Here is a 16,472-nt window from a genome sequence, read left to right as displayed (position 1 = left end):
AATCTTTTAGTTCTTTTAATTTTATCATTACTTTTTTCTGTTGCTCAAATATACTCAAATTTTCATCAGCATGAGTTACATTTATTCTTAAATTAATATCAACAAGTTCTTCACCGTAGGATAAATATTCTTGATTTAATACCGGAATCCTTTCATTAGTAATAAATCTTGTTTCTGGAAGAAGAACTGTTTCTTGTTCAAAAGGGGAAAGAGATATGTTTTCAATATTTGCATTCAAAAATGGCTTTGGAAAATGCCATTTAGAAACTTCTGCAGTCATATTTATACTTCCATTTTTTCCCCCTTCCGCGTAGTACATTGCTACTCTTTCTTCGGTTGTTGTTGAAGTAAATTTTATTAATTGTTCCGTTTTATTAACAACATAATTTTCTTCATACCACATGTTGGGTTTGCTTTGTCCTCGATACAATATAGAACGATGATATTTTTTTGGATCTTTGGATTGTATAATTGCTAATCTGTAAATAGCATTTCTCATTCGTCTACCTTCATCTGTATCATATTTTATTTGAGAAGAGCCATAATCAGTATAATGAAAAATTGAAAAGGAATCTTCAAAACTTATTACAGATGAGAAATTATTCTCTTTATATGTTTCAGTGACAAGAGTATAAAATTTTTTAAACCATTCTGGATCAGATGAATGATGCTTCATCTCTTCATGCAAAATGGACATCTTCTCTAATCTATTTGAACAATTTTTATAAAAATTTTCTGTGTGCGTTAAGTCATAAAACAATTCTGCCTCAACCATTCCTAAAGCAGTGAGACGTCCAATTTCTTCATTCCTCGAATTTTGTTCCTTATTTAATTCAGAAGTATTGTTGTAGCTGCAGAACGTAATACGATGAATAATTTGCAAAAAGATTATAAAACCTGATACAGCCATGATAAAAATCTGTGAAATTGTATTTAAATTATTGCGCCATTTTAATTAAAATAAATAAATTTTAATAATATTGTTATTTTAATGATAGAACGTCCAACAGCCTTCCGGCAGGATGAAAAAGACTCACATGAGTCCCTCCGAAATCGCTTTATAAAATTAACATGGATTCAGATAATCCAAAAGTAAAATATATCGTTGGAAAGGTAAAAACACAAGCTTTTAGCGCATATAAACATAATGTTTGTAAATTAAAATCCCTAGGCTAGGGAATTCAAAGGAAAAGGACGTTTTTATAGGGTTTTTTTGACAAATCCAAAAAAATATTTAAACTGAATTTTTTTTTAAAATAAACTATCACATTTTATTCTTTGAAGACTTCAGAAGAAAATGAGAGTAGTTAGACTGAAAAATATTGGTTTTTGTAGATTTTACAGTGAATTTACGAAAAACTGTTTTTTTGGCTTGTAGCAAACATGCAATGTTTGAAGGCTTCGAAACATGGTTTAATATTATTTTTTTTTAAAGTCGAACGCATGAATTTTCTCGTTTTTACGTCTACTTTAATAGGAAAAGGTGGAAAAAAAAATTTTGAGTTCCCTTTTTACCACCCTCATATATATATATATAGGGCCATCAAAAAAAGCCTTCCGGCAGGACGGGCGCTTGGACGTTCTATCATTAACCCTTTGCCTCAGGCTTCTGAGTCTCTCAGACGCACTAAAATTTTTCTAGTTTTAAAATTTACAAAATTGATCGGATTTGTTTGAAACTCGTTACTTTGGGGTCGCTAATTACACATCCGATGTTAGTTTTTCAAAATTCAAAATGTCCAATCCAATATGGCGGACAAATATTGAAAAATTTATCGCATTCTTTTAGTTTGTCTCCGCAATTTTCAACTTGGTTTGTAATTGTTTGCCATTGTGAAATTAAAAATGTTACAAACCAATTTTTAATATATTTGTCTGACATAATATTGGATGAATTTTTAATTTTTGAAAACTGACTTTAGAGATGTATAAGCAACAAATCAGAAAACTCTAAATAACAAATTTCAGAGGAATTTTGAAAAATCAACATCGGATTCGTAATCAGCGACCCTGAAAACCCCTCAAGTAACGAGTTTCAAACGAATAATAATTAAAATAATAATAAACAATGTATAAGTAAAAAATAGGATTTGCAAGAATATTATTAACAATTAAAAAGAGTATCAGACAATTGAGCCTGGCAAAACAAATTATCGTATCGCAGTTCATTATCTTAAATTTAAAGATTGTGTTTTCAGGTTTTAACCAATGTTTAATTTAAATAAAATTATTAAAATACAAGCGAATGAGAAATTATTTTTATAGTTACCTTCTGCCTTATTCTTCCTAAAACTTTCTTAGTTTCTCTTAGTCTTTAATATAAATTTCTGTTGGTTTCATCATTTAAAATTAAATTTTTATTATTATTTTTATCAACGCCGTACAACCATTAAAAAGTCACGTTTTTATAATTTTTTTTTTACAATTTATAAATGTTTGCGAAAGTGTTGCCAGCAGTACATATATAAATTGTAAAAAAAAAAAAAATTCTAAAAACGTATCTTTCTAATGCTTGTATGTTAATAAAAAAAATAATAAAAATTTAATTTCAAATGATGAAACAAAAGGGATTATTGCAATATTATGTACTTTTAGTCAGCAGTATTTTAATTGTCAAAATAAACAAATATGTAAAAAACTGATTTCCGATGTAGCTGAGTTATTAAATTTTAATCTAAAGTTTTAATGTACTGCATCTATATTCTATAGACTCCATATCTCCATGCCGAAGTAAAGTGTGCATGGAAAATCTTTATATATTTGATTGTATGGGATTTTTGTGAGCAATTTATAATTTCCCAAAAAAAAATTCATTTCGAAGACTTTTAAAGGGATATTTATGTTCACTGAATTGAAAATTAATTTAAATTTATTCAAATCATTATATTAATAGACGGTTAATGATTTATTTTCAATTTTTAAAAAATGATGAATAATTTATGCAAAATTAAAGAAAATATCTCAAAACACTTCTTACCCTTCTTTAAAAGTAGTGTAGAAATTAACTGATAAAAAATTTAAAAGTAATTACATTCTAGATGATGTATGTATATATAGTATGTATACTCAAAAAATTATAGATTTTCTCCCCTGTTGATAAAAAAAAATATGCTTACGTAAATTCAATTCACTTGAATCAATATTGATATTTCAATAGTTTTAATTCTACGTTTAAATAGAATGAAACTATATATCTTGTAAATCATTTGTATTACGTACATAAAAGTAAAGATTATCGTTTATACATTTTATTGACAATAAATTGTACGTAATAAAAAATATAGTAAATTATTAAATATTCATATTTTTATTAACGTATTGTATTACTACAATAGATTTTCACACGTCAATGTTATAAATTATACAGAAATATATTTACATTATTTGTGACATTATATTTATTTACATTATTTTGTACGCCAAAAATATTGAAATCAAAAATTTTTTTAAAAATTAAATTATGTTTAGATAAGCGACAAAATTGAATAGGAAACTATATGGGAATCTATCCCAAATTCCGATATAGATAATCAAATTATAAACAATAATTTTAATATCATTACTATATTATAAAAAGATATCGCCGCCGCCGCTGATTCAAGATTGAACGCTAGGCGAGAACTTCGACTCTACGCGGGAACTCACAGTACTCGCCTACCATTCAACTCATGAAGCATTCAGACTCACGTACCATTCATAATTTGTCTCAAATGAACACTAAGCGAGAATTTCGATGCTACGCGGGAGCTCACAGTACTCGCCTAATGTTCAACTCGCGAGGCATTAAAACTCGCGTACCGTTCAGAATTTGTCTCGAAAATTTCAGATATTGTACTATCTATATCAAAAACATAAATTAAAAATTAACATATAACATCAATACTCAAGGTCAAACAACAGAATAATAGATTAAAACGAACATAACTTCAAAAATCAAGGACAAATGTCAAAAATCAAAGTTTTTGATGGATCAGAGATGGACATAACCTCAAAATTATTAACAAAGGTCAAGATATGTACCTCCCTTTAAACTGTTAAAGTTCATAGGTCAAAGGAGAACATAACCTTAAATTTACGTTGAAGGTCATAGGCGTGTAGGCGAACATAATCTCAAAATTTGGTCAAAGTTATAGAAAAAATCTGACATTATCACAAAATTAGGGTCATAGAATTAGAAGGACGTCATCCGTGGTGCATCTTAGAAATAAATTCTTTAAAATGAAATAATAAATTTTATTTAAAGAGATTAGGTAAAATTAATCTTTAAAAACATATAAAAACTTATTCGGTCCCTAATTAATTTTTCAATTGCAGAATAGATGAAAATTTAGTTTATTGCAAGTTAAAATATAGTTTATGTTCATATTAAAATATAAATTTAATCAAAATAATATTTAATATTTTTAGTAAATTTAAATAGGGGGTTGGCGAGCGAAGCCCCCCTAGTATATATATATATATATACTGATGCAAATATTGAGAATCACAGAATTTGATTTATGATATTTTACAGGACAAATTAACTCATAATTTTAATTACCTTTCCTTCAATACACTCAGATCTTAGAATTAAACGCAGAATTAAAACTATTGAAATATCAATATTGATTCAAGTGAATTGAATTTACGTAAGAATATATTTTTTTTATCAACAGGGGAGAAAATCTATAATTTTTTGAGTATACATACTATATATACATACATCATCTAGAATGTAATTACTTTTAAATTTTTTATCAGTTAATTTCTACACTATTTTTAAAGAAGGGTAAGAAGTGTTTTGAGATATTTTCTTTAATTTTGCATAAATTATTCATCATTTTTTAAAAATTTGAAAATAAATCATTAACCGTCTATTAATATAATGATTTGAATAAATTTAAATTAATTTTCAATTCAGTGAACATAAATATCCCTTTAAAAGTCTACGAAATGAATGTTTTTTTTTGGAAATTATAAATTGCTCACAAAAATCACATACAATCAAATATATAAAGTTTTTCCATGCACACTTTACTTCGGCATGGAGATATGGAGTCTATAGAATATAGATGCAGTATATTAAAACTTTAGATTAAAATTTAATAACTCAGCTACATCGGAAATCAGTTTTTTACATATATTTTTATTTTGACAATTAAAATACTGCTGACTAAAAGTACATAATATTGCAATATTCCCTTTTGTTTCATCATTTGAAATTAAATTTTTATTATTTTTTTTATTAACATAGAAGCATTAGAAAGTCACGTTTTTAGAATTTTTTTTACAATTTATATATGTACCGCTGGCAACACTTTAGCAAACATTTATAAATTGTAAAAAAAAAATTATAAAAACGTGACTTTTTAATGGTTGTACGGCGTTGATAAAAATAATAATAAAAATTTAATTTCAAATGATGAAACCAACGTAACTTTATATTAAAGACAAAGAGAAACTAAAGAAGTTTTAAGAAGAATAATAGTCCGGGAGCCAGCGACGAAATTTACTATCTCATTTCATACCGGCTTAAAATTTGTACATATCTTACTAAAGATATGCTAATTACAAAAACCTACGTCTGGCAGGCTGGCTGTGGTACAGGGGGTACACGGAAAAAAATTTTGTAGCAATATTTGATATTATGGTGTTACTTTTCAGTATATTTGGTTACAATTGCGGAACATTTTGGCATGATAACGATTTTCGATACTATTTTTAAGAATGATTGAGATTAAAATAAGAATATTTAATATAGTTGGAAAGAAAATTTGATATAATATTTACGAAATCTGAAATCTTTTTATTGAAACACAAAAATGTCAAATTTTAATAAGCTCTTTATCAATTTTTCTAACCAAATATTTCAAATTTCGTAATTAGAATTGTATAAAATGATATAATTATTTCAGATTTTGATATATTTGATATGAAAATTGAAAAAGAAATATCAAAGTTAACGAGATTCGACGAAATTTGCCGAAGTTGAACGTTCGGAATTGCCCGATCCTCACCGAGTGGTAACGAAGACTGACGAAGCTCTTTAGACAAGCCCCTTTTTACCATTATCTTGATACAGACCTGAATTTCTTTTATATAATTAATTTCGAAGATTTTACAATAAATCAGTAAAAAAAATTGTTCTTCAAAAAATAATAAAATATTTAATTATTTCCCAATAAATAATGATTTTTATTTATATTTTTAAACATGTTTTGATATAATTTCACCTTTCTCATAAGCGGTGAAAAATATGTCTGGTTAGTATATAAGAATGGTCACATCAGTTTTTCACATGAGCGTAAATTTGTATATGAAGCGTTATCCTGCGAATGTTATACGTATTATCGTTAGTATAGGTTAGGAATGAAAATAAGCCAATCGATGTAAAACAATGCGGTGTGTGTGTGTGTGTGAATTTAAAAGTTCATATCCTCGTCTATCCTCGAGATGAGAAAGAGATAAAACTTAGGCGTAGAATCTATTGGTGTTTCTGTCGTCATCTGTCACGACTGAACCACTTCGAATTTTTAGTATAGTTTTAACAAATTTCGAAATAATCTTTCCAAATTTTCATATAAATTTAGTAAATAACGAAGTGCGCGTCGGTTTAACTTACTTCTGGTTTTTCGTATAAATTTATCAATTTACGAAATAATAATTTCAATTTCTGGAATATATTTACTAAAAAGACTATTGGTAAAAATATACCGATTTTCGTTATCAAACCCAAATGTTCCGCGTTTGAAAAAGAGAATACTAAAATTTCCTATCAGATTTATCAAATATTGCTACTAAATTTCTTTCCGTGTAGCGCCACGGGGGTAAAGTGGTGAAAATAAGTGAAACTTTTTCTCATTTCATACCGGTTAAAACCTTTAAAAGTTGAAAGTTTACATTCACACAAATGTAAAAATGCACGTCTGGCAGTCTTGGGCTGGGACAAAGGTCGTCTGGCAAGGTGTGAAAGGGGTAAAAAATCGGATTCGTCTATCTCATTTCATACCGGTTAAAACTTTTAAATGTTGAAAGTTTACATTTGTATGAATGTAAACTTTCAACTTTTAAAAGTTTTAACCGGTATGAAATTAGATTAGGTCACACTGTTTATCAACCCTCTATCAAACCTCAGGCTGGCGCGGGGCATCTTTAAAGGGCTGCCAGGCGACCTTTGTCCCAGCCCAAGACTGCCAGACGTGCATTTTTACATTTGTGTGAATGTAAACTTTCAACTTTTAAAGGTTTTAACCGGTATGAAATGAGAAAAAGTTTCACTTATTTTCACCACTTTACCCCCGTGGCGCTACCCCCTGTGCCACAACCAGCCTGCCAGACGTAGGTTTTTGTAATTAGCATATCTTTAGTAAGATATGTACAAATTTTCAGCCGGTATGAAATGAGATAGTAAATTTCGTCGCTGGCTCCCGGACTATAAGGCAGAAGGTAACTATAAAAATTATTTGTCATTCGGTTGTATTTTAATAATTTATTTTAAATTAAACATTGATTAAAACCTGAAAACACAATCTTTAAATTTAAGATAATGAACTGCGATACAATAATTTGTTTTGCCAGGCTCAATTGTCTGATACTCTTTTTAATTGTTAATAATATTCTTGCTAATCCTATTTTTTACTTATACATTGTTTATTATTATTTTAATTATTATTCGTTTGAAACTCGTTACTTGAGGGGTTTTCAGGGTCGCCGATTACGAATCCGATGTTGATTTTTCAAAATTCCTCTGAAATTTGTTATTTAGAGTTTTCTGATTTGTTGCTTATACATCTCTAAAGTCAGTTTTCAAAAATTAAAAATTCATCCAATATTATGTCAGACAAATATATTAAAAATTGGTTTGTAACATTTTTAATTTCACAATGGCAAACAATTACAAACCAAGTTGAAAATTGCGGAGACAAACTAAAAGAATGCGATAAATTTTTCAATATTTGTCCGCCATATTGGATTGGACATTTTGAATTTTGAAAAACTAACATCGGATGTGTAATTAGCGACCCCAAAGTAACGAGTTTCAAACAAATCCGATCAATTTTGTAAATTTTAAAACTAGAAAAATTTTAGTGCGTCTCTGAGAGACTCAGTAGCATGACGCAAAGGGTTAAAATAACAATATTATTAAAATATTTATTAATTAAAATAGCGCAATAATTTAAATACAATTTCACAGATTTTAATCATGGCTGTATCAGATTTTGTAATATTTTTGCAAATTATTCATCTCATTACGTTCTGCACCTGCAGCAATACTTCTGAATTAAATGAGAAACAAAAATCGAGGAATGAAGAAATTGCACGTCTCACTGCTTTAGGAATGGTTGAGGCAGAATTGTTTTATGACTTAACGCACACAGAAAATTTTTATAAAAATTGTTCAAATAGATTAGAGAAGATGTCCATTACTCATAAAGAGATGAAATATTATGATGAAGAAAATGAGACGAACATATCTGATTCAGAATTGTTTCAAAAATTATATACAATTGTTACTAAATTATATAACGAGAATAATCTTTCATCTGTAATAAGTTTTGAAGATTGCTTTTCAATTGTTTATTACACTGATTCTGGCTCTCCTCAAATAATAGATGATACGGATGAAGGTAGACAAATGAGGAATGCTTTTTACAGATTAGCAATTGTACAATCCAAAGATCCAAAAAAATATCATCGTTCTATATTGTATCGAGGACAAAGCAAACCTAAAACGTGGTATGAAGAAAATTATGTTGTTAATAAAACGGAACAATTAATAAAATTTACTTCAACAACAACTAACGAAAGAGTAGCAATGCAATTCGCGGAAGCAAGAAAATTTGGAAATCCAGACATGATTGCAGAAGTTTGTAAATGGTATTTTCCAAAGCCATTTTTGAGTGCAAATATTGAAAACATATCTATTTCCACTTTTGAAGATGAAACAGTTTTGCTTCCGGAAACAAAATTTATTACTAATGAAAGGATTCCACTATTAGAGCGAGAATATTTATCTTACGGTGAAGAACCTTCTTCTATTGATATTAATTTAAGAATTAATGTAACTCATGCTGATGAAAATTTGACTCTATTTGAGCAACAGAAAAGAGTAATGATAAAAGTAAAGGAACTAAAAGATTCTGGTACGAAATTTTATGTCGACTGCGAAGATTAAAGGGCTAATTAAATTTAGGAAGTTAACAAGAAATAACGTTCATTAATATTTTTATAAGTTTTATTTCTGTGGAATTAATTTATACTGATGATTTTTCATTGGTTTGTTTTTGATTACAGTTTAGTATTTAATTTATAGAAATTTATTTATTCTTGTAAAAATTAAATTTTTTGTGTGCTGATAAAGAATATGTAATTTTTATTTGTCGAATAACATATGTCAATAATAAAAACTGTAAAACTAATTAAAATTTAACTGTGTTTTATTATCTTTAAAACATTTATAAAATCTTTAAAAAAAATAAACTAATTTTTTTTTTCTAAAATTATAATATTACATAAATTTTTTTTTAATAATAATAATAATTCTTTATTCTTTTCAATTTTTTTTAGCAATCCGTTTACGAGAGATATGAATTTTTCAAAATTTCAGAATTTGAAAGACTTATTTTAAAACGATTTATTCAATATTTTCAAAATACAAAGAATACAAAAACTTAATATCGCAATTAAATTTTGTTTATCACTATATCATTTTTTATTAACACATACAAAAATATTATTTTTATTCATGAAAAGAAAAATATCTTTCTCTTTTGCAATATTTAACAAATGCAATAAATAAATAAACACTGATAAATAATAATTATTATTAAAATAAAAATTTTTTCCTCAAAAGGAATAATTATATTTTGACTGTATTATATATATAGTAGGATAATTTTTGTTTATGAGCAATTCAATTTTGTTTTTGATAAGAATAAAGAGAAGTCTACTTTGAAAAGGTAATAATAATCTAAATGAAAAATTTTATTTCCCTAAAAGTACCTAAAATTAAAATAATTTTGCTCTATTTAGATGAAATTTTGCACACTTTTACTATTATGCTTTGGATTTGTCTTCTTAGCTATTAGTGGTCAACCCTGCAAACCTGAAAACAGCATTGTGAGTAATATATTTCGTTAATATAATTGTCGTTTTTATAAAAAAATTGTAACGTCTTAGAATAAAAAAAAAATTAAAATAAAAAAAAAGTTCTTATAACAAAAAAATGGCAAAAATTGAAGGGTCAATAATTTAAAAAAATTTAATAATTACCTGTTTTCTAGTGTTTCAACGACCGAGAATGCTGTCCTCTTCTCGTGTGTGATCCTTTTGATCGTAGATGCTATAGACGATTCGGTTGCCGAAATTATGGACAACATGTAAATGATCGTTTTCAAGAATTTAAAAAAAAAAAAATTTTTTTTCGAAAATATAACAACATTTTATAATAATATACACTTGGAAAAAAGATTTCTTTGATTCAAATTATTCTTTGATACAAAGAAAATTTATTTGTTTCAAACAAATTATCTTTGATTCAAAAAAAAAAAAATTTCTTCCTTTCAAAGAAATTTTTTATTTAATTCTTATAAATGTTTCTTTGATTCTATATCAATGTTAAAATTTCTTTGAAATTTTCTTTGAAACTAAAAAGCTTTTTTTTTGTTACAAAAAATATTATATAAAATTTAATTCTAAATTTATATTTTATATACAAATTTCTTAGTGTTTCGATCACTCATCTTGCTGTGCGCCTCTACGCTGTCATCGAACCCAAAGAAGATGTGTCAGATTTGAAGAAGACTGTCAAAGACAAGGAGAACTTGTAAGTTATTAAAACAAAAAAAAAATATAAAAAATCTATAACAAAATTATAGAGAAAAAAAATTAAATTACTTTATCTTTTCTTCAAGTGTATTAATGAAAGATGCTGTCCTGGTTTGTTATGCAGAAACAGCGTATGTGTTCGCTAATTTATTATTATTATGTATTAATGGAAAAAACGACTTGAAAAATTCATGAAAAGCAACTTTTTTTTCTTAACTTTCCTTTTATAGTTTTAAAAATATTTTGTTATTATTTACAATGTCCATGTGACGCATATACTGAAGAAAAGAGATATTTTCCTTTATTGTATGTCCCTTTCTTCAGAATATGCGTCACATATACATTTGAAATTATAATTTCTTCGCTTGTATACAATACTTTAAAAAAATTTTGATTTGTTGCAAACATTAAAAATAGCTATTTTTTCAATTCTGTAATTATTTTAGTGAAATAAAAATTTTGAAAAAGTAAAATAAAATCTGTAATAGTGGAAAAAAATTTTCTACGTGGGCTTGTTAGTTCTCCCGCTAACAGCTAGAGCGCGCTGTAGTATTTATCTCTCGCAAGAAAAACTGCAAACCTTTAGTATATAGATGGGACGCAGAAGAAGGGAAAAATTATCCTTCACTTTAGCATTGAATTACAAACACTTGGGTGTAGAAACATTTCTACTTTTTTTGCATCACGAAATGGAGAGCAATCAAATGTTTGGATTCAAAGTCTATTGCGATAGAAAAAAGCCAGCTCAAAGTGCTGAAAAGCCAAGTGGCAAAGTTTTGCACAACATTTGTAAAAGCTTGTTGAAAAAACAAGAGACTGCAAATGAAGTCAAAACTTTTGAATGTTTTGAGAGGATGAACATTAGGAATTAATTCCTTATATTTATAAATTCTCGAAACTTTTTTTTTTCTTTTTTTTTGGGGCGCAAGCCCACCTAATCTAATAAAACAGAAATTCTTTACCCTATTTCTTAGATTTGAATTTGTTTGCAAATAACTTTGAATCTTACTCGTCGTTATTGTGTTCGACTGAGATTTTTATTATATATTTAAAAATAGAAATATCATCTATAAAAATTTTAATAATTCAATGTTTTCAATTGATTTTTATTCGGCAGAATTTCTCTGAAATTTTTGGTAACAAATTTCAAAATTAAACCAATCAGAAATTTGTCAAAAAATTAAATTCAAAAAAATTGAAATTATCACAAATAAACATTCAGCTAAAAGAAAATTTTATCTAATGAAATTACCTATGTGTAAATCAAAAATTCTAACAAATAAATTTTATAGATAGTAAAACTTTTTTTTTCATAAATCTATTACAAACTCATTTTTAATTTTTTAAATTACTAAAAGAAATTTTTTTTAATAATCTTAAATTATTAATTAGTTATATAATAATTAAATAATAAGAGTATTTATTCTTTATATATATGTAAATAAAAATTAATAACAACTTTAGTAAAGAATATTAATTAATGTCATATTTTTTTTGGATAGTATTTTTACTCTCAGATATATTGAATAAAAAAATTGTAATTCAATTTACTAACTTTGACCAAAAAAAAAACAAAAAATTTTAATTATTATATTAAGTTTAAGAACGACCGATACCCCGACAAAATGTTCATTTTCTTAAATAAATTATTTACAGTTTTTCTGAAAATTTTAAATTCACATGAATAAATTAGTACATTAATGAAATATTTCCTTTCTTACCGTGTGTCAAATGCTAATTCGAAAAAAGAGAATTTGTCTAAAAAATAAATATGTCTAATAAAATTTTTTAAATTGAAAATTCTGGTAATTAACTTTTATGAGAAATTGATTTCAATTGCAACATGTAGTAAAAGTTATTATTATTATTATTATTTAAAAAAAACTATGTAACATTATAATTTTAGAAAAAAAAATTAGTTTATTTTTTTTAAAGATTTTATAAATGTTTTAAAGATAATAAAACACAGTTAAATCTTAATTAGTTTCATAATTTTTATTATTGATATATGTTATTCGACAAATAAAAATTACATATTCTTTATCAGCACACAAAAAATTTAATTTTTACAAGAATAAATAAATTTCTATAAATTAAATACTAAACTGTAATCAAAAGCAAACCAATGAAAAATCATAAGTATAAATTAATTCCACAGAAATAAAACTTACAATAATATTAATGAACGTTATTTCTTGTTAACTTCCTAAATTTAATAGCCCTTTAATCTTCACAGTCGACATAAAATTTCGTACCAGAATCTTTTAGTTCTTTTAATTTTATCATTACTTTTTTCTGTTGCTCAAATATACTCAAATTTTCATCAGCATGAGTTACATTTATTCTTAAATTAATATCAACAAGTTCTTCACCGTAGGATAAATATTCTTGATTTAATACCGGAATCCTTTCATTAGTAATAAATCTTGTTTCTGGAAGAAGAACTGTTTCTTGTTCAAAAGGGGAAAGAGATATGTTTTCAATATTTGCATTCAAAAATGGCTTTGGAAAATGCCATTTAGAAACTTCTGCAGTCATATTTATACTTCCATTTTTTCCCCCTTCCGCGTAGTACATTGCTACTCTTTCTTCGGTTGTTGTTGAAGTAAATTTTATTAATTGTTCCGTTTTATTAACAACATAATTTTCTTCATACCACATGTTGGGTTTGCTTTGTCCTCGATACAATATAGAACGATGATATTTTTTTGGATCTTTGGATTGTATAATTGCTAATCTGTAAATAGCATTTCTCATTCGTCTACCTTCATCTGTATCATATTTTATTTGAGAAGAGCCATAATCAGTATAATGAAAAATTGAAAAGGAATCTTCAAAACTTATTACAGATGAGAAATTATTCTCTTTATATGTTTCAGTGACAAGAGTATAAAATTTTTTAAACCATTCTGGATCAGATGAATGATGCTTCATCTCTTCATGCAAAATGGACATCTTCTCTAATCTATTTGAACAATTTTTATAAAAATTTTCTGTGTGCGTTAAGTCATAAAACAATTCTGCCTCAACCATTCCTAAAGCAGTGAGACGATAAAAATCTGTGAAATTGTATTTAAATTATTGCGCCATTTTAATTAAAATAAATAAATTTTAATAATATTGTTATTTTAATGATAGAACGTCCAACAGCCTTCCGGCAGGATGAAAAAGACTCACATGAGTCCCTCCGAAATCGCTTTATAAAATTAACATGGATTCAGATAATCCAAAAGTAAAATATATCGTTGGAAAGGTAAAAACACAAGCTTTTAGCGCATATAAACATAATGTTTGTAAATTAAAATCCCTAGGCTAGGGAATTCAAAGGAAAAGGACGTTTTTATAGGGTTTTTTTGACAAATCCAAAAAAATATTTAAACTGAATTTTTTTTTAAAATAAACTATCACATTTTATTCTTTGAAGACTTCAGAAGAAAATGAGAGTAGTTAGACTGAAAAATATTGGTTTTTGTAGATTTTACAGTGAATTTACGAAAAACTGTTTTTTTGGCTTGTAGCAAACATGCAATGTTTGAAGGCTTCGAAACATGGTTTAATATTATTTTTTTTTAAAGTCGAACGCATGAATTTTCTCGTTTTTACGTCTACTTTAATAGGAAAAGGTGGAAAAAAAAATTTTGAGTTCCCTTTTTACCACCCTCATATATATATATATAGGGCCATCCAAAAAAGCCTTCCGGCAGGACGGGCGCTTGGACGTTCTATCATTAACCCTTTGCCTCAGGCTTCTGAGTCTCTCAGACGCACTAAAATTTTTCTAGTTTTAAAATTTACAAAATTGATCGGATTTGTTTGAAACTCGTTACTTTGGGGTCGCTAATTACACATCCGATGTTAGTTTTTCAAAATTTAAAATGGCCAATCCAATATGGCGGACAAATATTGAAAAATTTATCGCATTCTTTTAGTTTGTCTCCGCAATTTTCAACTTGGTTTGTAATTGTTTGCCATTGTGAAATTAAAAATGTTACAAACCAATTTTTAATATATTTGTCTGACATAATATTGGATGAATTTTTAATTTTTGAAAACTGACTTTAGAGATGTATAAGCAACAAATCAGAAAACTCTAAATAACAAATTTCAGAGGAATTTTGAAAAATCAACATCGGATTCGTAATCAGCGACCCTGAAAACCCCTCAAGTAACGAGTTTCAAACGAATAATAATTAAAATAATAATAAACAATGTATAAGTAAAAAATAGGATTTGCAAGAATATTATTAACAATTAAAAAGAGTATCAGACAATTGAGCCTGGCAAAACAAATTATCGTATCGCAGTTCATTATTTTAAATTTAAAGATTGTGTTTTCAGGTTTTAGTCAATGTTAAAATTAAAATAAATTATTAAAATACAAGCGAATGATAGGTTATTTCTATAGTTACCTTCTGTCTTATTCTTATTTAGACTTCTTTAGTTTTACTTTGTTTTTAATACAAAATTTCGACAATTTATAAACTGCTCACAGCAGGTAGATAACACAGTGAAATAATAAAAAAAGCTATTAAGTTGAAAAATAAATTTTTTGTGTTCATTTCATGCACACTTTACTTCGGCATGGAGATATGGAGTCTATAGAATATATATAGATGCAGTATATTAAAACTTTAGATTATAATTTAATAACTAAGCCGCATATCAAAAGCCACGTTTATAGTAATTTTTTAAAATTTTTAATATATAAAATTAAAAAAAAAACGGGAATCATTTGGAATAAAACGTTTTTCTTTCGCTCTTTAAAGATTTTATTTTTCAAATAAGACTTAAAATGAATAAAAAAAAAAAGAAAAATTCAATAAAATAATAATAACATTTGTTTTTTTTTCCACTGGCAAAAAAGTATGTAAATTTTCGACAAATACATTTATTGTATAAAAATTGGACGTAAAACGTAATATACAAATAAGTAGATTCTGTCACTATATTTTATTGTTTTCGAATCTAATTTAAATTACAGACAACATTGAAACGTAGCTTAAAAAAAAAAAAATAAATAAAAATAATTTTTTTTTTTTTTTGTAAGTCACACGTCGTTTATTGTTGTGCATCATCTTCGTTTTGGATCTGAATTTCTCCTAGTATTTTTTTTTAAGGAAAATTTATTTTATTATATATTTATTTATATTTTAAAACATATTACATTGAAAAAAAAATTTTTTGTTTAAGGAAATAAATAAAATTTAAGTAAAAATAAAAATACTAAAATTCTTTTTAAATAGAAAACAAAAATTATTTTATTTCTTATAAAAAAATAGAAGTAAAAATAATAATTGAAAATTCCTACAAAATAAAATAGATTTAAAAAAAAAAAATGTAAAACTTTTTCATGAAATAGAAAAAATTGAACAATAAAAAATACAAGAAAAAAAATTGGGAAACAAAATTATTTATTAAAAAAAAAATTCAATTTCATTTTTAGAAAATAATTTTATTTTTAGTATAAAAAAAAGGATATTGTTTATCTCTGGTTTCTCGGCCTTCTCGTTCGTGTCTTTCCTTAGTAGTGTAAGGTGATTTTTCCTGCAATTTGGAAATAAATTTTTATTTAAAAAAAAAAAAATAAATAACAAAATAAAATAAAAAATTAAATTCAACTCTTAAAATTTGCTTAAAAATAACATATTTATTAAATATCTCGTTAA

The 16,472-nt window shown here is 26.0% G+C and overlaps 1 protein-coding gene across 2 annotated transcripts in view; it reads right to left on the bottom strand.

Moving 5' to 3' along the window:
• Positions 1 to 12,782: 12,782 nt before the first annotated feature.
• The window catches only part of LOC127286829 (THO complex subunit 2), a 35,254-nt gene continuing 31,564 nt past the window's right edge, over positions 12,783 to 16,472 (bottom strand). For both annotated transcript variants that reach the window (XM_051313434.1, XM_051313433.1), the window contains 3 exons: positions 16,286 to 16,350; positions 15,216 to 15,908; positions 12,783 to 13,865 (listed from right to left, as the gene is read on the bottom strand). Coding sequence is in view for 1 of the 2 variants with exons in the window: in XM_051313433.1 (XP_051169390.1) it covers positions 15,878 to 15,908; positions 16,286 to 16,350 (96 nt within the window). In the remaining variant the exon portion in view is untranslated. The remainder of the gene's footprint in view (positions 13,866 to 15,215; positions 15,909 to 16,285; positions 16,351 to 16,472) is intronic.

This window comes from Leptopilina boulardi, unplaced genomic scaffold (assembly GCF_019393585.1).
Source record: "Leptopilina boulardi isolate dan_hultmark-lab unplaced genomic scaffold, ZJU_Lbou_2.1 LbouV2_362, whole genome shotgun sequence".
Classification (NCBI taxonomy): Eukaryota; Metazoa; Arthropoda; class Insecta; order Hymenoptera; family Figitidae; genus Leptopilina; species Leptopilina boulardi.
The sequence above is the reverse complement of the archived record's forward strand: the minus strand, read 5'-3'. Positions and strand labels throughout refer to the sequence as shown.